Genomic DNA, 25,793 nt, shown 5'->3' on the forward strand with positions numbered 1-25,793 from the left:
TTTACTGCCAGTACACCGTTTACTGCCAGTACACCGTTTACTGCCAGTACACCATTTACTGCCAGTACACCGTTTACTGCCAGTACACCGTTTACTGCCAGTACACCGTTTACTGCCAGTACACCATTTACTACCATCTCTCTTATCTTGCAGGGATGGCTGAGCAGATTAACTGCCGTGACGCTGACACCGCGGCGGGCGGCTCGGACGAGCAGGTGCGTGCAGCTGCAGCTGATCTGGTATGCAGCTGCAGATGATCTGGTGTGCAGCTGCAGCTGATCTGGTGTGCAGCTGCAGCTGATCTGGTGTGCAGCTGCAGCTGATCGGTTGTGCAGCTGCAGCTGATCATCCTATATCTGCACCTGTGATGAGCATGCAGTTGTTGATGATCATTAGCTAATTGGTCTGACAGTTGTTGTTGCTCTATACATGTATGGTTGGTATACAGCAGGAGATTTACAGCTGCACTAACGTACACCTGTACACATGATAAACGTAGTGCTGGATTACTGTACAGCTACACTAACTTACACCTGTACACCTGGTAAGGTAACTGTACAGCTGCACTAACGTAAGTCTTCGCTGTACAGCTGCCGGCGATGCACAGCAGCATCGCAGAGCTACACGCAGCCTGTGCGCAGCTGCAGCAGAACCGTGCAGCTGCTGAGCAGCAGATCAGAGCAGCGTTTGCAGAGCTGGCAGCTGCTGCAGAGCAGCGGCAGCAGCAGCTGCTGCAGACGCTGCACCACAAACACGATCACAAGCACAGAGTCCTTGGTGAGTCCGCACGTTTGTTTCATGTGCGTTCGGGTGAATAAATTTGAATAATTGATCTGATAATTTTTAGTCTAATTAGAATTTTTCATGGATTTCTTTATTTTGGATGGACTTGATCAATGATTATAATCTTAATATTAGAGTTTTTGATGGATTTAATTTCTTGGCGTCTCCTTCATCTGCAGAAACGCAGCTGCAGGAACTGCAGAGCGGCGTAAAGCTGCTGCAGGCGGGGGATCTTCCTGCTGCACCACGAGAGAACACGCTGCTCAGGTGTGTGGTGTGTGGTGTGATGGTGTGTGGTGGTCGAGTGTGTAGTGTGATGGTCACGTGTGTAGTGTGATGGTCACGTGTGTAGTGTGATGGTCAAGTGTGTGGTGTGGTGTGTGATGGTGTGTGGTGGTCGAGTGTGTGGGTGTGTAAAATAAGTGCGAAAGTCGAACCCTAAAAATATAGACTGGTTACTGTAACATCACATGTAATCAAGGTATTTAAGAAGGTCGTTGCCAGGAGGTTTGTACCTACAGTACATGAAGGAAGTTGACCTTTTCAACAGCAGACAACCTGGATTTAGGCAAAAAAGTTCCTGTTTTCGAAGTTACTGGAGCATTACCATCAAATCCTGTTCATGCTGGAGGAGGGGGCCGGGGTGGACGTGGTGCATTTGAACTTCACGAAAGCGTTTGACAAAATTTACTATGTAGAGCTCTTCAGAAAACTTTGACTACCGGGAATCAGGAGAAAGTTTTTTTTTTCGTGGATCCACAGCTTCCTAGATGTAGAAGTGAGCCGCGCCTCGACATCGTCATACGCGGATGACACCAGGGTGCTGATGGTTACGGACAGGAGACTGCGAGAGTTAGCCAAGCGACCTGTCTGCAATATGTGACTGAGCTTAAGTGAAGAACATGCAGTTCAACGGAACCAAGATTGAGGTTCTGAGATATACAGGTAACAGGAGCGAACTCGTTCACGATCTTGGAGTGTTGATGAATACTTAGGTCAAGTTTGGTGAGCGCATAGCGTTAATAATCCCAATAGGCGGACGATCGATGGGGGTGAATCTGGCGGACGTTCAGAACAAGAGAAGCGGAACCGATGATCACAAACTTCAGAGCCCTTGTGATCTCAACTCTTGAATACTGCTGCCAGCTATGAACCCCAGTGCGGCAAATAGAAGCGATGCAGCTAACCTTTACGCCTGGGTCTGTACTCACTGCAGAGGAATCCTGGTACGTCACTGGCACGTCACGTGCCCTGGTACGTCATCTTGACGTATCAATTTAATTTTCACATGGCGCTGGTGCAGGTTCGGTATTGCTGTGCAACGGCAAAGAGTAACTCAATAAGAAATAAACGGATGTAAAATATTATTTTGTACCCCTGTTAAAGTATGTTAATTAATTAACCACCCCCCCACAGGTGATGGTGGGGCGACGTGCCCACATCACCGTCATCACCCGCGACTTCAAAGGGGAGCGCGTGGGGGTGGGCGGGGCTGAATTGACCGCACGTTTATCACCCTTCACCCCCACCCCCTCTGTGTCCCCTTGCTCTTCTAAAACCTCCAACCCCAACCTCATCCTCGCCAAAACCTCACCTATTGGGGTTACTTCCCCCGATGTCAACACCCCTAATGGCAACACATGCATGAATGGCAACACTGCGGAAGGAGACAAGTCAACAGCTGGCAACCCACATGGCAATGAGATGTCCATGCATTGTGCCACATTAGGTGCTGAAACTTCTGTCGATGGTACCACATTAAATGATGAAAACCATGTTGGAGACGATATATTAAATGGTGAAAATCATAATAATGTTACCAGTCCTAGTGGTGAAACTCTTATTGATGACCTCACACATAATGGTGAACAGGCTGGGACTGAATTCTGCGCTACAAGTGATAGCAGTGTTGCCAATCTCACCACCGATATCAGTGTTGCTAACCACGCCAACGATGATAGCAGTGTTGCCAACCCCCTTTATAATGATAACAGTGTTGCAAACCCCCCAACCGATGATAATAGTGTTGCCAATCGCGTTAACGATGATGTCAGTGTTGCTAACCACACCACCGACGATGCCAGTGTTGCCAAACTCCTGTCAAATGTTCCTCCAGCGATCAGCGATAACTCTGTATCGCGGGACGTTAACCGCTACAGCCACCCTAGCGTGCGACGGTCGATAACCGACGAAGGCTCGACGATGACCGACTCCCATGTCAGGGATTCGACCCGACGGTCGATAACTGACGAAAAGACGATGTCAGACTGGGCCGTGAAGATAAGTGACCACCACAACGGCGTGTACGACGTCGAGTACGTCGTGTACCGTGCAGGCAGATACGTGCTCGAGCTACGTCTCTACGGCACCCATATCGACCAGAGCCCGTACACGGTAACTGCCGTGCCTCCGCCTACCGTGCATTCAGGGTCATCGTGCTCCGTGCACGGCAGCGACCACAGCGACGGTCATGGTCGTACACGACAGTCAGCGCGCTTCTCGACCGTGAGTGGCGTGAAGAGTGCCGTGAAGAATGGCATGAAGAGTGCCGTGAAGAATGGCATGAAGAGTGGCGTGATGAGTGACTTGGTGAGTGGCGCGATGAGCGGCGTGAAGAGTGACATAAAGAATGGCGTGGTCAGTAGCGTGGTGAGTGGCGTGGTCAGTGACGTAATGAATTGTGGTGTGGTGTGGCGTGGAATGTGGCGCGTGGCGTAAGAATTAGCAGGATTATTTGAGTAAAGATGCCTGTACCCGGGGGAAATTTTAGCGGAAAAAAGTATTTCCTCATCTGCATGCGCCAGTAAATCGTTAGAAGCCTAAAGGGGACGTCTGTTACGGTGTAAGAATATGAGACGTGAAAATGATAGTGAGTTTGAGTAAGCTTTAAGTAAAGTAGTTTTAAGTAAAGTAAATAAAAAAGTAAAGCTCTATAGTCAATTTCGGCTAATATTAGCCGCTAATACTATTGGCTAATATTGGCCGCTAATTGTATCGGCTTATTTTAGCCACTAATGCAGGGTGTTTCTCGGAAACTTCCTGTTTTGTGTTTCACGTCAAGCAGCCAAATGTTGTAGGAAAGGGGCGGGGAGAATTTCATATGAAAGGCAAGGTCATGAAGTTTTGTGTCCCGCCTAGTCGATTGCCTTTATCCATTAAACAAGTGAGCAGCGTGCGTTTTCTGTCGAGGCTTACTTTTCTAATGGCCGTTTCATTATCGCTATTCAACGAGCATTCCGTACTCGGTTCCGTATTCATCCCTCAGGTCGGTTTCCTGAACGAAAATCGATTGTTCCGTGGGTACATTTAGGGCAAGTGGAAGTGTTTTTCTGTGGGGTAATCTTAAGTCTATAGTTTATAATGACTGCCCAAGGACCTTACCTCGTTTGAAGAATAATATACGCCAAGCTATCGCCAATATACTCATCAATATGCTTCAGGGACTTGAACGGAACTTCAAAAATCGACCAACTGGATGCATTGATAATGAGGGCCGTCATTTGTCCGATGTAGTCTTAAAAACGAAATCTTATAAATATTCAGGTAATGTATTTTCAAATAAAATTTTAATTGTAATTATATCTATACTAGTTTTTTTGAGTTTTCAAATCAGGAAGTTTCCGTGAATCACCCTGTGCTATTGGCTAATATTGACCGCTATGACTATAATATTAGCCGCTACTGCTGTTGGCTAATATTGGCCGCTAATACTACCGGCTAATAAAAATACTGCCTAATATAATCCCCGTTTACCTTGTCACCTGCGTTGCTCTCTAGTTAATAAATTAATTAATAATCAATCAATTAAATAGTCATTAATTGAACGGCAGGCGTCCCGCACGACGCCCTCGCTGCGGTCGTCGGGAGGCTCGCGTCTCACGATGCCCTTAGAAGACGACCTCATCTTCAAGGTCGGCATCAAGGGCCGCAATAAGGGAGAGTTCGTCAATCCCCAAGTGGGTATGGGGCATTTAGGGGAAATTTCCTTTCTTGAATTGTTGTTTTTGTTTATTTCGTACTGAAAATTTAATTATTATTTGGATTTCAACAATTTTTTTGTAGGAAGGTAGTGCTTATTTAATTTTTGCCTCTGAAAAACGAATTTTTGCCTAAAAATTCATATTTTGCCTCTACTCTAAATTTTCGCCTTCTATCTGTTCTGTTTCTATCTGACAACGGGTTGTATAAACATAAATGTACAAAATTAGGTTCTTATAATAGATAAATTTTCATAAGCATTTAATATTTTTATATTTATACCCTGACCCACAGGGCGTGAGTTACTCCGCCCTGCGCGGAGGTCGCCTCATCGTCACAGACTCCATGAGTCAGTGCGTGCAGGTGTTCAGCAGCAGCGGTCAGTTCATCACCAGGTGAATTAAGTTACACTTTCANCCATGAGTCAGTGCGTGCAGGTGTTCAGCAGCAGCGGTCAGTTCATCACCAGGTGCGTGCAGGTGTTCAGCAGCGGCGGTCTAATATTAACCGCCAAATATCAAATTCGCTGTATATTTGCATCGCACGGAGTGAATTATAGGTGCTTGTACACGGGGATAGTACTAGCGGCTAGTAGATTAGAAAATTGCCAAATGTCTGCCGCTTGGTGTCTAAGCTTACTTGCGGGATAGACACCAAGCGGCAGACAGTTGGCAATTTTCTGATCTACTAGCCGCAAGTACTATACCCGTGTACAAGCACCTTAAGTTACAGTTTCATATCGTAATCTTCCATGTCACGATATTTATATTATCAAGTCGTACAACCGAGCGTCGTAACACTTAACGACTGTCGTAGGTTCGGCACGCGGGGGCGGGGCGTGGGGCAGCTGCAGCGCCCTACGGGGGTCACGACGCTGGGCGACGGGCGCTACGCGGTTGCCGACTACGACAACAAAGTCGTGAGCGTCTTCGACCCCAGCGGCAAATTTGTGCACAGACTCGGACATGGCAAGCTGCTCGGTGAGATATATATGCTTTTATGTTCATTTTATCTATTCTTTATATCATTACATGTAGAATTGTATGTGAATTTACATCATCTATGCTTTTCTGCAGCTAATTTTTCTTTTAGTTGATATATAGGAAAATAATACGTAGGACACGCGCAGGATTTATTAGCATATCAATGGCAGGAGTAGGCTATCACAACCGTCTACTTCGGTCTCGTGTCCGGTACAACCCTTTTTGCAACCACTCACTCCGACACTCCCGGTACCAACCTATTTGATATGCTCCCGGTAAAACCCTCCCACAAATAGCGGAAAAACGCACATTTCACAGCACCACCCTAATTCAACCTTTGCCACGGTCACACGACAGGCCCGAAGGGCGTGTGCAGCGACCAGCACGGTAACATCGTTGTGGTTGACAACAAAGCGTCGTGTGTGTGTGTCTTCACCCCCGGCGGGCGACTCGTGACGCGCTTCGGCAGCCGTGGCACCAACTGCCTACAGTTCGCCGGACCACACTTCGTGGCGGTCAACAGCCACAACCACATTGTGGCGACAGACTTCCACAACCACTGCGTTAAGGTGCGTCGCCGCAGTCAAACAAACCACCTCGTTTTTGCCCGCATTTTCCTCTTAGTGCAGCGTTCACAGATGTTTAACAACGCGGGTGCCCGTAGGTTTTAGATTTTTTGCTTGCCCGCAGGTGTTTGACAGCGACGGCCAGTTTGTGCTCGCGTTCGGTAGTCACGGGGAAGGCAACGGGCAGTTTAACGCTCCCACGGGCGTCGCGGTTGACGCCCACGACAACATCATCGTCGCGGACTGGGGCAACTGCCGTATCCAGGTGTGTGACTTGATACCGTCTGACGTGTAAGACGTAGTATAACTAAATATTTGGCGTACACACACAGACTTCGGAATACGACAATGACGGGCAGTACGTCCACGTGGATCCCGAATTATGTCTGTGTTTTAATGACAAGTTTGTTCGTTTCAATGGAGGTGCTGTATAAGCACACACGACGCACTATCAACCACATACGCATTGCTATTGAAATGTCTTAACTTGCTGAGCTGAGATCCCAGTCATTGCCTCACGAAGTTATCATCGCCTCAGGTGGCATGCCGCGTCGCTCGTTCAATTCACACTTCTCTGTCGGCCCCCGCATTACTAACCACGTGTATATCGGGAGTTTGTGCCGTCATGACGGAGTGTTATTTGTCCCGCAGGTGTTTGACAGCGGCGGGTCGTTCCTGTCGTACATCAACACGCTGGCTGATCCTCTGCATGGCCCCCAGGGGCTTGCCTACACCCCTGATGGCCACGTCGTCGTCGCTGACAGCGGCAACCACTGCCTCAAAGTATACCGCTACCTGCAGTAGGGGCTGGGAGAGGTGCTTCAGGATGGACTAATGATGGACTGATAGAAGTTGCTGCAGTAGAGGCTTCAAGACACCACCATTTAGACGCGCGAGGAACGGCTAATGAAAGCCGGCTTGAGGAAGAGAAGGAAGGGCAAGAGGAAGGTAGGACAACGCCAGGGGAAGGACGGGCAGAGGAAAATCCTAGATAATTGTAGGGAGTCTCTGCACGCGATGGAGCAGTTCCGGTCCCAAAATGAAGGATGCAATGATGTCAACCACCGTAACTATGACGTAGGCAATGCAATGTATTATTTAGCCTCAGGGGTTTCGGCAGGAGGACATCCATAACCATGTCAGCCATAACCACCATGTCGACTATACCTACAAGACAAGGCACATGGCGGCTTGTTGCTGCTGCACGTGATGACAGAAATAACAGGTCTGAGAATATTAACATGTTGATTATATATAACTATATAACATTTCACGCATAGCTGAAACCTCGCAGATTTACCAATTTAGCAATCAATACGCATCTTTTTGATCGCTTACAGTAACTCACCTAACGTTACGGTCATGATCACTCATGTAACATGTCTCGCGTACACGACTTTGCATGCCTTAAATAGCCATGTACGTGTACCTCCACGTACACGATATACATGTAAGTTATGTATCTATTATAAACTGTGAACGCAAACGTGTTTAACATTCCCTCTCCTGGCTCTGGTAGTGACCAGAACAAGATGACCTGAGAGCAATCTTAGCGTCATAAATAAACGTCGCAGTCACATGCACCTTGCGCCGGACTTCTCGTCTGTCATTGATGGGTTTACCTTTTAATGCCGTCAGTGATTGGATGGCGGAGTTATAACCTCGTAAATATTTTAATAGCGCGGCCAGAGATCATGCAACTGAAAACTTGATTCCCTCGACGTTACCCTCTATTTCAGCGCAGTTGGATATCCTGTCCTCACTTCAATTGAACTTTAAGGAAAATATATAACATTAATGTAAGAGTCAAGGATGAGTTGAGCTTGCACAAGAGACACGACGCAGCGAAGACTTGCGTGATACTTCAGATATTAGCGAGCATTGAGAGAGCAACTTCTTACCAGCGATTGATTTAATGTGGTACCAGACTTGAGGTGTCCGAAGCACCAGCGATGCAAAAACAATGAAGACAACATTGGGAATTCAACAAAGCACAAAATTTCATATAATTATTGATTGAACAGGCTGCCTTATTCAAATCAAAGGTAACAGTTTGCAAATAACAAACTTAATTTACACGTAAAATTCTACCACCTGCAAAGTCGTACAGCTGGGGACAGAGGGGGCGGCAAACGCGTAGCAGGAAGACAACATCTGCCTCTCGTAACCCTTCAAGTTGGTGCAACTTTTAACATGCGTGACTTCATTTAGAAGTAGGTTTCCTTCAGAGCATATTACTTAATTTAATACAGCAATAATTGAGTTGATCAGAAAGGCTATTAGGAAATGGTACCCCCAGCAGCCTTGGGTGTGGGCGGGAATAACATGAGTAATGAAGACAATTCAGTCTCCCCTGGGGCAAGGGAGGTCATTTGCTTCAACTTAGAAAATATCATTCCAATTAAATAATAATCATTCCCATATTTGTAATATTCTTGCACTATAATATAACAAACGAGTTTTTCTTGAATGGCCAGTGTGGTGAGATTAGGAGAGAATAGAAAAATTAAGAGTAAAGCCAACCCACAATAGAGTAATATCAATCTACACTACAAGAGTACCTACAGCAATAACACGTGAATTAACAGCGAAATTATATTCGAAAAGTTTCATTTCGATTGAAAAATTAGGATAAAAAATGTCGCCATAGCCCCACAAAAAAAAAAAAACTCAAATTGGATCTAGTATTTTTACAAAATCTGGAATTGTACATCATTGTATACACAGATAGAAATTCTTATTCAAAACATTATCTCTGTCCCCTGTTAGGGGATTTTGATGTTCGCCTTTTTAGAGATTTTAACACTAGTTTGTTGGGCGATTTTGACGACCTTCTGTTGGAGTATTTTGAATTGCTTAATTTGAAATATCGATCTTTCGACGAAGATTTTGCATTGTATGACTTTTTAAAGGCACCAAAGCCTTTCGGTGATGATCTCAAAGCTTTGCTCCGGGCGAGTTTACCAAGCATGCGCTTGACGCCTTTCTTGTATTTTGATGAATTACGTTTATTCAATGAACCCCTAGGAGCGGATGAACGATCGCGGTCTTGAAAACTTTCTGAAAACATCCTCTTCTTGCGTCGCGGCATTTCTTTGTCCTCAAAAGAAGACGATAACTCATGTTTGCCACCGGGGAAGCTAAGCCTTGACTGCACGGAAGGCTTCGAGTTCACAGAGGCGCTGCGTTCGGCCAAACTAACCACATACTTGAGGGAACTCACGTCTACATTCAGGATCTTGTCCAAAGCTCGTGCCAGGCCCTCACGTTGCTCAGGCCCCACCATCCTTATGGTGCTGCGTTCCAGCGCGGCAACTCGGCGCTCGATTTCTTTTTTCGTGCTTTTGCCATCGCCTCTACCCAGGCCACCCAAGACGTATGTACCGAGGGTCCTGAGAGCAACGAGGGCGCTGTTCAGGGTACTGTCACTGCCACGTGTCGAGTATGCAAGGCAGCTTTCCCTCAAATTCACAAGACATTTTTCAATATCAATAGGCCGATTTATCTGTGATAACTTGTTCTTGACTTCGTGGATTAAAGATTTTCGGCCCACGGGCAGGCTGTCTAGTAGCGACTTGTACCGCTTTCGCTTCAACGATCTGAGTCGTTCCTCAACTTGCACGCTCAACTTGAGGTTAAAGTCATTGACCTTTCGTAATTTTGAGCCGAAATTAGCGTCATCATCTGAGGAAACATCACTGGCATCTATCACCGATTCGTTCGAGTCTGAGTCCGAGAGCTCATTCATTTCTGAACCGAAATCAGAATCGCCAGAATGGGAATAACAGTTGGACGCAGGAATCACTTTCCGTAATTTCTGAGATTGCAGTTGGTCGAAAGCGGCGTACTTTGAATCTTCAAGTTGCGCCGTTTTACTTGGGCGATTCTCACGGGAATCTAGACTCGTGCTGCTCCATGACTCAAGTTCTGAGTCGGAGTTACTGTTGAGTTTGAGGTCCCGCAGGAGATTCCTCTCATAGCGTTTACTCGACACACTCATCACATCTGAGTCATTTGACTCATCTTCCTGATGAGACAGATACTCACGACTAGAGCCAGCCGAGTCACCGTCTAGGGATGTGTCAAGATCAACGTCCTGATCATTGTCCTCGTCTGTGTTCACAGCTTCTTCTACTTGCCTCTTTCTCTTCTTATTATTTGATTGCGGCTCTAGTTTATCCTGGTATTGTGCGACATTCTGCTTCTTAGAGCGGGCATTCTGCCCCTGCCTGGCCCTGTGTGTCCAGAGGCTTGTGAAGGCCGTCGAGTAGGTGAGGCGGTCCAGCTGCTGGAGGCTCTCCTTCACTCCTTCTGTCTCAGCCTCCCTCCCCAGCATGAAGAGGATACACCGCAGGGCTGCGTCCAGCTTCGCCCCCTTCACCCAGAGCTGTCGGGTCAAATACCAAAACTATTTTTTTGGAGAACACGTCATATTTCTATAAGAAAAATTAGTTAGATGTTACTTACACACGTACAACTGTCGGATAAATGATATACAGTGGGTTTTTGTGGCAAGACATTGAAAAGTAATGTCAGGTGATGAACGCTTGGTTACGAGACCAACCGTGACGCTGTGTATCCCCTAGGGGGTGCGCCGGCTGCTGTACTCAACACAGCACACAGATAACACATACTCTACACAGCACACAGATAACACATCCTCAACACAGCACGCAGATAACACATACTCAACACAGCACACAGATAACACATACTCATCACAGCACACAGCTAACACATACTCATCACAGCACACAGATAACACATACTCATCACAGCACACAGATAACACATACTCAACACAGCACGCAGATAACCCAATGATACCCACCACGGCGCTGTCGTGGTCGTGCTGCTCGACGCTGATCTGGCAAGAGAAGAGCTGTCGCAGCGCCTTGATAACGGAGCCCTGCTTGCCGATGATGTGGCCGATGTCGCGCGTGTTGTTGAGCGCCACGCTCGCCCGCACTGTCGTGTACTTCTGCACCGTCTGTAGGGAGACAGGGAGACGTGACTGCTGCACGGTAACAGATCNTTGTTGAGGGCGACGCTCGCCCGCACTGTCGTGTACTTCTGCACCGTCTGTAGGGAGACAGGGAGACGTGACTGCTGCACGGTAACAGGTCTACTGTCGTGTACTTCTGCACCGTCTGCAGGGAGACAGGGAGACGTGACTGCTGCACGGTAACAGATCTGCAGCATACACGATCTACTACAACACACACGGTCTGCACTACACGGCAACAGGTCTACTGCAGCATACACGGCCGTTCTCGAAGCACTTGTGTGATGAATCATACACTGAACTGATATTAGAGAAGCTTAAACGGCAGCACGGCAATGATATACACGGCAGCACCGTAATGTCACACGGCAGCACCGTAATGCCACACGGCAGCACGGTAATACCACACGGCAGCACGGTAATGCCACACACGGCAGCACAGTAATACCACACGGCAGCACAGTAATACCACACACGGCAGCACAGTAATACCACACGGCAGCACAGTAATACCACACGGCAGCACAGTAATACCACACGGCAGCACGGTAATGCCACACACAGCAGCACGATAATACCACACGGCAGCACGATAATACCACACGGCAGCNCACACATACAGTAACAAGAATCCTACATAATATTTTACACTATTGTTATGACAACTGTTTTGCATGCATCACAACCCATGTCTTTAACTGAATTTCATTTAAACTCAGAACTAACCCTGAGACAACAGTTGCGAGGGCACTTCTCTCTGGTGGAGTGCCTCGTGTCTCCACAGAGTAGGCAGTGGTCAAGGCGTTTGCACTGAGCTATGGTGTGGTCATGGGCTCGGCAGCGGCTGCAACGAGTTGTCACTTTCTCAAAGTAACGAGGCTTCCGACCTGTCTCTTATACACATCTAGATGTGTATAAGAGACAGGCATCACAGTAATGCCACACGGCAGCACGGTAATGACACACACGGCAGCACGGTAATACCACACGGCAGCACGGTAATGCAACACACACTGCAGCACAGTAATGCCACACGGCAGCACGGTAATGACACACGCGGCAGCACGGTAATACCACACGGCAGCACACTAATGCAACACACACTGCAGCACAGTAATGCCACACGGCAGCACGGTAATACCACACGGCAGCACACACGGCAGCACGGTAGCAACACACCTCGCCATAAGGATGAGGCAGCCCTGGTGGAGGTTGGTTGTCCTGCTCAGGAAGCTCCTCGGTCAGCACCGTCAGGCCCAGGCAGTCGCGGGTGGGCTCTGCAAAGCTCCGTATGTCCTGCGTGTAGGTGTCAAGTGTTAATGCCAGCCCGTATAATGCATACGGTCACAGCTATACTACATGCCGTGGGAAGCCCGTATCCTGCATACAGTCACAGTTATACAACATACCATGGGCGTCCCGTATCCTGCATACGGTCACAGTTATACAACACGCCATGGGCATCCCGCATCCTGCATACGGCCAGTGCTATATACATACAACACAACTAGCAAGTTATATAACTCGAGAGATGAATGAGCTCGTTGATTATTTGTAAGTAGTCCGCAAACTCCCACTCTCTAAAACAACTGTACGGAGTGAGATGCTGCACGTTATGCTGCACCTGACAATGCTGTATGTTATGCTGCACCTGACATTGCTGCACATAATGCTGCACGCGGTGCCCACACGCAGCACCTTCATGCCCAACGCCCCCACAGGAGTAGCACGTAGGCACCCGCGTTGGGTGTTGAGTTCGTGGACGCTGGGGCACTGCCCCTTCTGTCTGTCGGATATAATAAATAACAATAAATAAAAATAACAATAGTAATAACAATAACAATAATATAAATAACAAAAATAACAATCGTAATAATTAATAATAATAATAACAATAGTAATAATAATATGTTGGATCTTGGTCTGACATTTATTTACTGGCAAATGACTGAGCATAAGAAATGGAAGAATGTCATGACAAAAGAATGAAGATTTCAACTGTTTTGCATTTTAATTTGGCAATCAATCATAGATATAAAAATTAGAAAAAGTAGAAAATATACATGCATTATGAACAATGTAATAAATTTATTTTTATTAAAATAAACAAAATGCAAGAAATTAATTTTTATGGCTTCCTGGTGGCAGAAATGTGGATGAAAATATCAGATAATGCCGCCATATTGAGATCTCAAGCAATGAGTTCAAGTCAATAATTTAAAAGCAAAGAAAACAGCCAAAAAATTTACCATTTCTAATGAGAGAATGGAAGTTTAAATATAGGGGAAAATAGCATTAAGAGAAGATGAGTGACTTGGTAAAAAAACGTTATTTACGGACAGATCAGTTTAAAACTTGGTACACATATGTGAAACAAAAATATGAGACAAATGGTATATCTCTCAATGCTGTAGCTTGAAAATCATAGGAGGAGATTGATTTTTGAGATGGCATATTTTGGAAATTTCAATTGTTCAGGGGAGCCAAATAAGTAAAATTTATCGAAAAAAGACAAAAATGCTAAAAAATTGCTTGACAATTCAGCCCCAGCTTCCCATTGCCAAGTAATTGTATATTGAGAATATCATCGCGTGTCTCCAGACTTATTCTTGTTCAGTTTAATGCAAATAATAAGGTATAACTGTTATTTTTCTGATTTAGATATTTCTATAAAATGGTCATTTTACAAAAGTTCAAAATGCCTAATGCAAAAATCTTGCATGTACATCCTTGGTGTTAACGCATCTTGTTTGTAGCTTTCAAACGAGTTAAAACACTTTGCAATTGACGCGAATAATGAACTATATTTATAGTTTTCAAAATAAAAATTGTTATAAAATCATCAATGTATAAGAGTTCGAACAAGCCTTACGAAAAAAATATTGCATGTACATCCAGGGTTGTGGTTTCATTGAACGGCCTTGTTTGCAGCCTTAATACAAGTGCAAAAACTTAGCAATTAACATAAATAATTATCACAGATTTAATCAAATAAATATTTATAAACAATTGTTATAAAATGTTAATTTTATAGGAGTTTAAAACAGCCTCTCGAAAGAACCATGAAAGCTCCCTCATCGCGGTTTGTTGCAGCCCCTTTGTAATAATTCTACCTACAAAATGAAATAAAAACACAGAAAACTTTATTCCTTCATTTTTCATCCTTCGTTTGCTCCTCTTAAATAAAACAAAATAAAATAGCATGAAATGAAATAGTTAGAAAGCAGGAAAAGTGTAGCTTGTATACTGCCTTGCTACTAAACTACCAAAATAGCACTTTTCTCATACATTTTAAGAACATTAAGAGAATATTTTTGAGGAAATTTCCAAGCTGCTGGAGTGACTCACAGTGAAGGCATATCTGCGCCACAGGTCAGGGCAGATGTGCTTGACGTGTCCCTTGTATCCGCATGCCTCACAGCTGTTCCAGGGGCATGTAAAGGGGCAGAAGGCATGAGGCTTCCCTCCACACTGTAAATAAATATATACATAATAGGTATATATATATATTGCTACCCTACATTATTGTAATGCATAAAAGTAGTGAACATTTATCTGTCAATAATATTCAATATATATATTTAAATACAAGGCTTCCCTACACACTGTTATAATAAATAGTTTGCATCAATATATTTTTTTAAAGTAAAAATAACATAAGTGACATTTAGAGACCTACTAAAGAACATAAACCTATTAGTAAAGCAAAATAAATATGGACAAAGCAAATGTACTGTGCCTCAAGCCCTTTAGGTCACATTTATCCTGTAATTTCTGACATCTCATAAGTAGACTGGAGTGTCCATGCAGGAAGGCATCAATGGATTCTACTCCATTTAGTCATCATATTTCAACAAGTCGAGATCCACAAAATATTTATTAATACATATTTTATTTCATTATTCATATATTCTAGTTCACATATAAAGTTTGAGTAATAACAACTCCACCTCATCCACCTTAATCTTAAGAGATTTTTCAATCCACTTTGCAAAGTCAAAAAACTTGACATTTGTGAAGGTCATGAGACACCATCTCTAAATATTGTCAGGTTTCAGCTGCACAGTATCTTCTCCCTGACCCAGCATGATTCATGATACCTACACTACAACATGTAGAAAAAATATAACTCAGTACTCACTGCAGTGAGTGACAGAGCTCATTTTCTCGACGAAAACATGACGTCACGGACGGACAGACAGAGAGACATGGCGAGGACAATATTGTATTTTTTTGTAAATGAGAAAATGCGCTAAAAAGTACTAGTATAAATCCCACACACAGGAAACAACCATGAGGAGGCATATATTATGTTGAACCTCAGCTGGACTGGACAAACCACAGGTGATGTTACACTTGCAGTGATGCAATTCACACACATACAGTAACAAGAATCCTACATAATATTTTACACTATTGTTATGACAACTGTTTTGCATGCATCACAACCCATGTCTTTAACTGAATTTCATTTAAACTCAGAACTAACCCTGAGACAACAGTTGCGAGGACACTTCTCTCTGGTGGAGTGCCTCGTGTCTCCACAGAGTAGGCAGTGGTCAAGGCGTTTGCACTGAGCTATGGTGTGGTCATGGGCTCGGCAGCGGCTGCAACGAGTTGTCGCTTTCTCAAAGTAACGAGGCTTCCGACGACCATAGAGACGATCAGGGTAGTCATCTGCATCCAGCTCCCACTCGATTACGCTATCTGATCATCAGTGACAAATTTCTTGAATATTAATATTATTATAAGCTTGGGTCTGGAGATAAATGCAAACTGATAAATTAATTTCTTCTTTGTGGGACAGTAGTAATTAAAATTTTAAATAATATCAGAGACAAGCTTCAAGTCAACAAATAGGTCTGTCACAACATTAGGCTTGTTTCCAATTGTATTATTTCATTTCATTAAGAGGAAAATTAGGATCAAGCATTTTAAAGTGGTAATAATATATGTTTAAAAATTACTTTTTAAAGACAACACTTCCAAAGAATCCAGTGTCTCCAATCTTACAGATGTATGATGAATTTCTCATTTAATTTTCAAATATTAAAAAATTAATTTTTCTTCACACAAGTGTGCAAAATTTCAGATCAATTAGACAGGTAAAAGTGTGTCAAATATCAGTTATAAGATTTGTAGCTGACAAAATTATTTTTCAATTTTTTTAATATTGAAAAAAAATTTTTTTTTACTTTTTAAAATCATTCATTTTGACATTTGATTCATGCATTGTCTCCAACTTTACACAAGTCTGCAAAATTTCAGATTGATATGATAAGTAGAAGTGTGTTAAATTTTGATTACAAGATTTGTAGCAGACAAACAAACAACAAGAAGTGAAGTTAAAGAGAAGTGTTGTAAGAATATGCATTTAAAAATTACTTTTTAAAGACAACACTTCTAAAGAATACAGTGTCTAATATGGTACACATCTACAATGAATTTCTAATTTTATTTCCATACATTAATGAAAATTAATTTTTAATTTTTTTAATATTAATATATGAAAAAAAAATGTTAAATTATTTATTCTGTCAATCGATTCATGCCTTGTCTTCAACTTTGCACAAGTGTGTGAAATTTCAGATTGGTTGGACAGGTAAAAGTGTGATGAATATCGATAAGATTTGTAGAAGAAAAAATTATTTTTTAAATTTTTCAAATAAAAAAAATTTTGGGGGGATTTTAAAATTATATACAGTATTCTGTTAATTGATTTATGCATTGTCTTCAACTTTATGCAAGTGTGCCAAATTTTAGATCAATTGGACAGGTAGAAGTGTCTTAAATATTGATTATGAGATTTGCAGCAGACAGACAAACAAACAAAAGTGAAGTTAAAGAGAAGTGTTGTAAAAATGGAGTCTCACCAGGCATAGTTCTATGAAGGTCCTCCAGCTCGTAATCTTCAGAAAAATCTGAGTCATAAAAAGATGTCATGTGCTGAGACCAGTGAGGCACAGAAGGGGTTCTGAGGCGCTGCTCTCGGGAACTTGCATAGTCCATCGGCCAATGGGTTCTTTGGCAGGATAATCTCTTTGTCTGATTTTTCTTGCAGTTACTCCCATCAAGGTCAACAGAAAAATTGCACAACATTGAGCCATTTTCTAGACTTTCCCCACCAGAATCACTTGAATCATCAGGAATAAATTTGGTGGGAGCCCAAGTGGGCAACCTCTTACCTGCCCTTGAGGAAGGTTTTATTTGGGATGTTCTCACTCCAAGCTTTCTTTTAACAGCATTAATTTTATTGGATAAAGTGTGGCTAGAATCATTTAGTGCATTGGAAACACTGGAGCTTTCAGCTGTGCTGTCATCTGAATCTATCAATATTACTTCGCATTCATTATTTTTCTGGTGCTTTGCAGACATGTCTTTCAGGCTTCTTTTTGCTGGCTTTTTCTTGGTTCCTGCTGGAGTTTGGAATTCAAATAATTGACTACCTTTACTTATGGACAGGACAGAAAAGGGAGAAGAATTTCTATCCTGAGAAGTAGTTTCATTGAGGAGAGGTGTACTTGAATTGGCATGCATTCCTGGTCTCATTTTTCTTGTAGCTTCCTTAGGAAATTTTTGTGCAGGTACTGATTTTTTGCCTAAAGAAAAGACATAACAGCCGGCAGCGGGACTTGAATCATACCCATTTTGCACTGGAGATAAAGTGTCACTTCCATTTAATCCTGGAGATTTACCACTGATCTCAGCTGAGATTGAAGGTCTTCTGTTGCTTAGATTATCCTTTAATTTACAAATTGAAGAAAGTTCAGGACCTGAAGTGTGTTGAATGTTTTTTAACTTAGCTTTGTGGTGTCTATTAACATCTTCAGATATTTGGTTCAATAGAAGGTAATTTGTTTCATTTTTTAGAAGATTCAAGGCATCTTCTTTCCCTTGAGTGCTCTTGCACAAACCTTGCAAGTTTCTATTTTCTTTTAAAATTACATCAGGATTTGGACTGCATTCTTCTGGATCTTGATGAACAGATTCATTGGCTTTATATTCCTTTTGCTTGTTATCAAGAATTATGTCCAAATTGTTAGTTAAACTAAGTGAGGATTTTTTGTAATAAGCTGGGTCTTTTTCTGAGGTAATTAAATCATCCCTAGAAATAATCTGAGTTTGTGGTGAGCTAAGGCGTGGAGCAAAATGAGGGTTTGGCTCAAAGTAGAGCTCGGAATACATTCTCACTTCCAAGTCACTGTCTTCATTTGAATCTGACTGATGAGAGCCAGGTAACTGACCCACATCAGTAGAGGTGGGGAGTCTCATACTTGCTTATAATCTTCAAACATGCAATATTTACCCTGAAAATAAAAAACATAAAAATTAAGAACTGGCACCAAGAACTAAAAAACATATAACAATATGGTAATAATTCACAATTCTATTTGAATGGAGCATCATGTTCAAACTTAGCTGCAGAGCAGGCATCAATAGCAATTACATGCTAATTAGTGAGAGTGACAGTTTGAAAGAGGAAAGTGATATTTGGAATTGGGTGCGTGGAGCAGGCATTGAATATATCAATTTTCAAAGCTGCAACGGAAGCTTTACTGCCATTTTTGGAACTACAGGATTCTTGCTAAACAAATCATCTCCTTATATTTGTTAAAGATTTTTATATAGAGCCACAAGGTTTTAATTTTAACAAAAATACCGTCACATTCAAGTCAATCTGGAATATTAAGCAAATTTCTAGTAAAATTTAATAAAAACTATGATTTATGGGCAATTTTTACAAATACCTGTGAAATTATGATGTTTTTCTAATTTTTGTATAAAGAAATTAGGCAAGGGACATAATAAGTAAAATTGATATTTTTAGCATTTTTGTCTCATTCATGGGAGATTTCTGTCCAATTTTCTGTAATGATTTGCTATTACAGTATGCCTGCTTACTGCTGCAATACTGCTTGCAAGAATGTCTGAATTTTGAGCCACAACTAGAGCTTTCCTACTTTTTTTGGAGTCACAAGGTTCCTGATAGATTAATTATCTGCCATCTAATTGTTAATAAAAGTGTTGGATTGCACCCCAGCCCCAAACTGGAAAACTAGGCAGAAGCCACCCATGAATTGGATTGCCCTTAAATCTGCCCAATTTCAAATAAATAAGAAAAATTAAGAAAATGGCCGATTGTTACCAGCAATTTATAATAATCACTTGTGAAACAATCATTTTTACCAACAATTTAAGGAGACTCCTGTCTAATATTTGAAATGGCTATAGCCTACAAGATTAAAAAATGTATTGAGAATTTGTCCCTATGGAGCTGCAAACTTTTGGAAATATAAGTGAAAATTCCCATCCTGAGCCTGCTGGCATAAAATATATCCTATGGCCTTTTCCTCATTTCTTCAGTGAAAAATGAGCATAAGGCCTATTTTCACCAACACTTTTTTAAAATTACCCATGAAACAATTGCTTTACCAGCAATCTTAGGAAATTTCTGCCAGTATTCCAAATTAGATTCCTGATAGACAAATTACCTGTAATCTAGTAATCTACTAGTATAGTTAACAAGAATGCACAATCGCATTGTGAGATTATAAATTTATAAAAAATTTGTCACTTGGTCACCACAAGATTTTGTTCCACATAGGAAAATTCCAATCTTGTGCACCTGCAGGCTGCAGCCCTGAAAAGGTTGAGATTGTGCAACTGCCATCATGGTGCAATTAAATATACATTTAAAATTCTCTCAGTAATTTGGGTTTGGTAAACCTAGAACTCAAATTAGAGGAATCATGCCATCAGCCATCAGATCCCATGCTGACAGCTGCTATTACACTGGCTGGCAGCTATGCAATAAAGCTCAGTCACAGTCAGGCTAAAACTCTGCTGTTCAAACAATGAATAAACTATCTTCAACTGCAAAATTGCCCATAACTTAATGCTGTAACAAGAAATCACTAATGTTTGATGATCATTAACAAATTAATAAAAACAAAATTATACCTTAACAGACACTGGTGCGCACAGAAAAACTTCAGCCACAACTTATTTTGACCTCATTTACACGTTTTTATTTGTAAATTTTATCTTGTTTGCTTTTAATTAATAAATGAAGGGCTGATGAGGTGACATGGCAAGCTGTATGGGGGTCAGATGGGGTAAGACAGGACCAAAATCACTAACAAGCCTGTAGCATCTATACCAAGAATAACTAAAAACCCTAAACCTATCGCAAGTTGTATATATGCAATGGGCTTCTAAGCTACAGCTCAGACGTTTTGCATCCAACATAGTTTTCTTTACAGATTAAAAAAGTGAGCTGGTCCCATCTTACCCCACTGGGGTAAGATGGGACCAGGCATGGGGTAAGACAGGACCAACAGGCAATTCTTATGTTACAAGGTTTTTAATAAAAGTACAAATCTGATATTCAATATTATAATCTATAAACACATTATTTGATTAAACAACCACTTGTTACTGTTTTGTGTTGCAGGAAGTCAACTCTAATATCAGTCACATTGGAGTTTTTGTCATGAGAAAACTTTGTTAAGCATAGTAATAGTGGGTTGGCTTTGGTTCATTGTAGAGCACTGTATATTCATGTATATTCCATTAGTGTCATTGTCTGAAAATTTATCAAATTGTTAATAAAACCAATGGATAATAACTCAAGTGTCAGACGTCATGTGTTTTCATGCTAACTGCATTTGTGGTGCACTTCTTCTAATGTCACCCATGCCCTCTCACAGAGTTGTGATAATAATTATTTTTCATGTTTCACACAATGATTTTTCCCCCAGCCAATCTTGAACATAGTTCTGCAGCTCACTAATGGGAATAGACATTCCAATTTTATATATCCCTTTGATGCAATTTAAAATAGTGTACTAAATTTCTCTAATTAAAAAAGCTAACAAGTTATAATGAAGTTTGAGCCATAGATAAAATTTTTGACCAAAATACTCTATGTACTGCACAATAATACATTCATTTAAAAACAATTTTTGACAAACTGTACCTAGGCCCTAGGGTAATAGAGGACCATTTGTGGAGGAAGACAGGACCATTTGTGGGGTAAGATAGGACCACTTGTGGGGTAAAACAGGATCATTTAGTGGTCCCGTCTGACCCCATGTCCAGTCCTTTTTTACCCCATTTTAGAACACATGTCAGGCAGTGATGGTAGCAGGTAGGAATGCCTAGTATGTTTTAAAAGTTGCTTATTACTTGAGGTTACCTGCCTACATCCACAAACCTGGCCAAAAAATTTTTTTCATTAGACAGAGCTTATTTCCCAAACAGGGTTAACTATTTTTGTGACCCTTCTTTACATAGGTTTTCTTCAAAAATTAGCCAGAAATTCATTATTTGCAGACGAGGGTTGCCACAAACACTGAAATGACAGGCAATGATTGCTCTAACATATTCTTTTGTCAAATTAAATTCAGTGCAATTAGAATGCACGCCATGGGCTGGTCCTTTCTTACCCCATGAAGGCTGCAATCCTGTCTTCCCCCATTTGACTACTATAATGCATTTCATGATTATTGAAATAAGTTTTAGACCAAAATATTGAGTAGAATTAAAAAAAAAATACTAGAGTGAAAGCCAAACCAAGTAGTAGAATCAAAATTTACCCAGAAACAATTTAACTTCACTGTGGTACAATTTAAATATTAAAAATAGAGAAGGCCATTGACCAATGTCACTTCAATACCACAAAATTATGTTGACACTTCACTTGTTCAAACTAAAGCAGAAGAATGGGGAACTCAAATTCTCATTTGCCCCCAAGTACCAAGTTCTATCAAAAAATAAATAGAAAATGATCTTTCATGTGAGAATCTCATTGTTCTACTAAATTTTAGATTAGATTAGAGGTTTGATAGTTTTGTTTTTTCTAAATAATCATAAATTATGCCAACTTATGACTGGGCTAAATTCATGTATAAACATTTCTAAATATAACACAATTATTGGATCATGATTTCTAATATGATTTGAAAATTGTAGGTATATACTTAATTAGCAACAAGATAAAGCACTCTTGGATTCGAGATGATGGTGCTTGCTACAAGATTCTCATATAATAGCATATTAATGAGATATGTTGAGAGCAATAATATAAGGTAACATTAAACTTGAGCATAAACTGCATCAAGAATAGAGGAAAATGAACCTTGCACAATGCGAGGTTCATTTACAATGTAATCTTGACTAATAGAAACTGCTTATATATGTCTATAGTCTTGAACTGCGTATATATGTCTATAGTCTTGAACTGTGTATATATGTCTATAGTCTTGAACTGCATATATATGTCTATAGTCTTGAACTGCATATATATGTCTATAGTCTTGAACTGGGTATATATGTCTATAGTCTTGAACTGCGTATATATGTCCATAGTCTTGAACTGCGTATATATGTCTATAGTCTTGAACTGCGTATATATGTCTATAGCCTTGAACTGCGTATATATGTCTATAGTCTTGAACTGCGTATATATGTNTACAGTACAAGTTAACAAAATACTTGACTGAAACTTGATCATTACAAACAAAAGGCCTGGAAAATGTAAAAAATCCATTAAATAAAAGACAAATAAAAAATATCTATCAAACAAGTGACATCTAAATAATTCTATTACAAATTTAATGTACTAGTATAAAATCGAAACATTTTGTCCACAGTCCACTTTTGATTCACCTTTTCATTTATTGTCACTTTAGTCATTCACCTGGAAGAGCACTGTGGGAATGGAAAAGCTTTTCAGCTTGGGTGGAAAGCTTTTTAATGAGTGAACTTCCATTCTTAGAATTCCAGCCTGCACTACAACAGTACAACACATAGTTACGATCGTAGCGTGTAGATCAATACAGCGCATCGGCCATATTGATCGTAAATCGCGATTTATGGAGAAGCATAATTGGCGACCGGCGTCCAGTGTGTCCAGTGGCATCCACCTCGGCATCTTTGGTGCATGAAATCGGCGTCCTCGACCTATGTTGTGCCATGCTCTACAGTCTGGTGCACACTGAGTCTGATGGCAGAACGCAGAATGGCAGTCTACAATAGAAATGCCTGTACCATGGAATGGATCAGAAAATTCAGAACCATCATCAGATCATCAGAATCATCAGATTCAGACATAGGCTAAACCAGAGCTTTTTTAGAATCAGTTCATTTTTAATTTCCTCATTTCCTCAAGATTGAAACCAATTTTTTAAGTATGATAATGCTGGTATCCAGGATACTTTAATGGTCTACATATAGGACTCAAAAATGAACTTGAGGGAGAGTCTAAAAAATTCTCTGCTTTGCCACTATGGATTCAGATTAATGCATAAACCAAGTTTTTTGAACATTGATAATGATAATTAATATTGGTCAGAACTCAGAGCCAAAATTTGTTTGATTATTATTACCATGTAAATGACGTACTAATCATTACAATTTTATTTTCTACCAAGGGGGTGATGAAGGAGGTGATGAACCGATGAAGGAGGGTAGCTAGAAAGTTCAGAGCTGTGGCTCACCGCTCACGTACAATTGAACAGAATATTATTTACGTTTATAGCTGACAGCATAAGTAAGGAAATGCTGTGGCAAATCAAATTATCAAGTAGCAGACTGCAGACTATTACTAGCGTCTAGCATTGACGTTTTGCGCTTAACTTTAGACTTTAGTCTATAATTATAAACGTGTTGAGACGGTTGAATTCGGTCTTATTTTAATTGCATTCACTAAGTAGTAGACTAGTAGTTATGTTCTGGAAAGCAAACTTACTCTAGCGTATTTTATAGTCGGGTTGAAGACTAGTGTCTAGTGGTGACAAAGGAAAGGGCTGATTGACCTCTCTCAGAATTCAGAAAACACAGGCGAAGGAAATATAGTCCTTCGATTATTTCGACCGTCGTCGACGACTGGGCAATGCTGAGTTATTTGACTTATTTCAGTCGTCCCGTCGACGACAGCGACTGGTTTACCTTCCTGGATTTCTAGATTGGGTTTAAGCATCAGCTGACGGATACACCGGAGATATTAGAGATAATCACATTACTTTATGCAAGTCTTTACTGAGATAAAAACAATAAATTCGTTTTTTAATGACAAAATATATATAAAGATACGCTTTTATAGAAAAAAATTCTGAAAATGAGCAAATAAATTTATTCATAGAAATTTATTAATGTACGTTAAGCTATTGATATACAACTTCCAGCCGTTACATAAAGTAGACCAAATCAAATTTCGTTTAAACTTTAAAACACCAACACTTCGAATATAACAACAACAAATCAACGAAACTGTACACAATCGTTGCATTTCTAAAAGATCAGCGAAGTCACGCCTATGCTGCATGTGCTCTCGTATAAAACAAGTCATAATGCAGTGATGGATACAGTGCCTGTACACGGGAACAGTACCGGCCGCAAGTTGATATGCCGATGGAACTGTCCAAGCTACTAGCCTGAATGGGGGTTCAGCTGCTTCGGTGGCATGTGACGAGACGCGGCTGAGAGGAGCAAGCATGTTTGCTTTTCTTCGCTGAGAGGCGGCTCGTTCTCAGGGCTAGCTACTCAGGGCTGATTCAGCCATGGTGACAGTATCTGTGTCGCTCTTTTTCTGCCTGGGGTCAAGTGAATCATGGCTTGTTTGAGCGACAATGGCTCTATGAACCCAATAAAGTGGAGTCCAGACGATATTCAATTGTTCTTGGAGATATTCCAAAAGTATGAACTAGTGTGGAATGTTCGCCATGCTGGTTACTCCAACAAAAATGAGTAGAGAAACTAATATTTTGAAACTGAAAGAAGACCTTATTAGTCAGGGTTTAGTTGTTCCCGACGTTGCATTTTTAATGACTAGAATATTGAGTATAAAAACGACGTACAGACTCGAGTTGTTGAAGATGATCTCGTCAAAAACCAGCGGAGCTGGGGCAAATGACGTTTACGCGCCCCAGCTACCTTGGTTTAAAACGGCGGACACACATCTGAATGGCAAAGTTTTGCACCTCCTCACATAGAGCTAAAGCAATTTCCTCAATGGCTTCATCAAAATTCTTTGCAAACTAATCCTCACTTAAACTTTTTAGACCTCACTCGACGGCTTCTAACGACGCACTGGCGGGCGCGAACAAGAAGATTTCGGCACCTTCTACTGTCCTCGTGTCTGAGCTTACTTGCCGAATAAACACCAAGCGGCAGACATTTGCCAGATCTACTTCTGGCCTGTACTGTCTCCGTGTACAAGCACCTAAATGAATATGAATCAGAGTTGATGGAGAAGTCTATAAACCAACAGAGTTAGTGCCGTCTATGCGAGGTTAAGGATGCTCTTCATCGTATCTTGACGCGTTGCCCTGATTATTGGATATAGGGCAATATTGTGATACAATGTCTCGCGGCAGTCACGCGAGACATTTAAGGCCCAAGCGGACAACCCACAGCAGATGGAAACTCACTCATGGAATCCAAGCGACACTACATTTGGCAAATGCGGCCTAACTG

General features: G+C 41.5%; 2 protein-coding genes across 2 annotated transcripts in view; one reads left to right on the plus strand and one right to left on the minus strand.

Annotated features, from left to right (window-relative positions):
* The window catches only part of LOC108677335, a 14,531-nt gene extending 6,735 nt beyond the window's left edge, over positions 1 to 7,796 (plus strand). Inside the window, exons 4-13 of the mRNA XM_047882594.1 lie at positions 12 to 215; positions 591 to 777; positions 963 to 1,087; positions 2,200 to 3,288; positions 4,614 to 4,739; positions 5,056 to 5,156; positions 5,578 to 5,741; positions 6,102 to 6,313; positions 6,435 to 6,575; positions 6,962 to 7,796. Coding sequence (XP_047738550.1) covers positions 12 to 215; positions 591 to 777; positions 963 to 1,087; positions 2,200 to 3,288; positions 4,614 to 4,739; positions 5,056 to 5,156; positions 5,578 to 5,741; positions 6,102 to 6,313; positions 6,435 to 6,575; positions 6,962 to 7,114 — 2,502 coding nt within the window. The 3' untranslated portion in view covers positions 7,115 to 7,796. The remainder of the gene's footprint in view (positions 1 to 11; positions 216 to 590; positions 778 to 962; positions 1,088 to 2,199; positions 3,289 to 4,613; positions 4,740 to 5,055; positions 5,157 to 5,577; positions 5,742 to 6,101; positions 6,314 to 6,434; positions 6,576 to 6,961) is intronic.
* LOC108677336 lies at positions 5,881 to 24,219 on the minus strand. Its single transcript, XM_018165553.2, has 8 exons — positions 24,067 to 24,219; positions 17,189 to 18,622; positions 15,805 to 16,022; positions 14,664 to 14,786; positions 12,967 to 13,101; positions 12,495 to 12,611; positions 11,142 to 11,300; positions 5,881 to 10,697 (listed from the first exon to the last, which is right to left on the minus strand). Exons 2-8 carry the CDS (start codon positions 18,585 to 18,587, stop codon positions 9,060 to 9,062), a joined length of 3,789 nt encoding a protein of 1,262 aa, XP_018021042.1. The 5' UTR covers positions 18,588 to 18,622; positions 24,067 to 24,219; the 3' UTR covers positions 5,881 to 9,059.
* Positions 24,220 to 25,793: the final 1,574 nt, after the last annotated feature.

Source organism: Hyalella azteca, unplaced genomic scaffold (genome assembly GCF_000764305.2).
Source record: "Hyalella azteca isolate HAZT.00-mixed unplaced genomic scaffold, Hazt_2.0.2 contig10828, whole genome shotgun sequence".
NCBI classification, from domain to species: Eukaryota; Metazoa; Arthropoda; class Malacostraca; order Amphipoda; family Hyalellidae; genus Hyalella; species Hyalella azteca.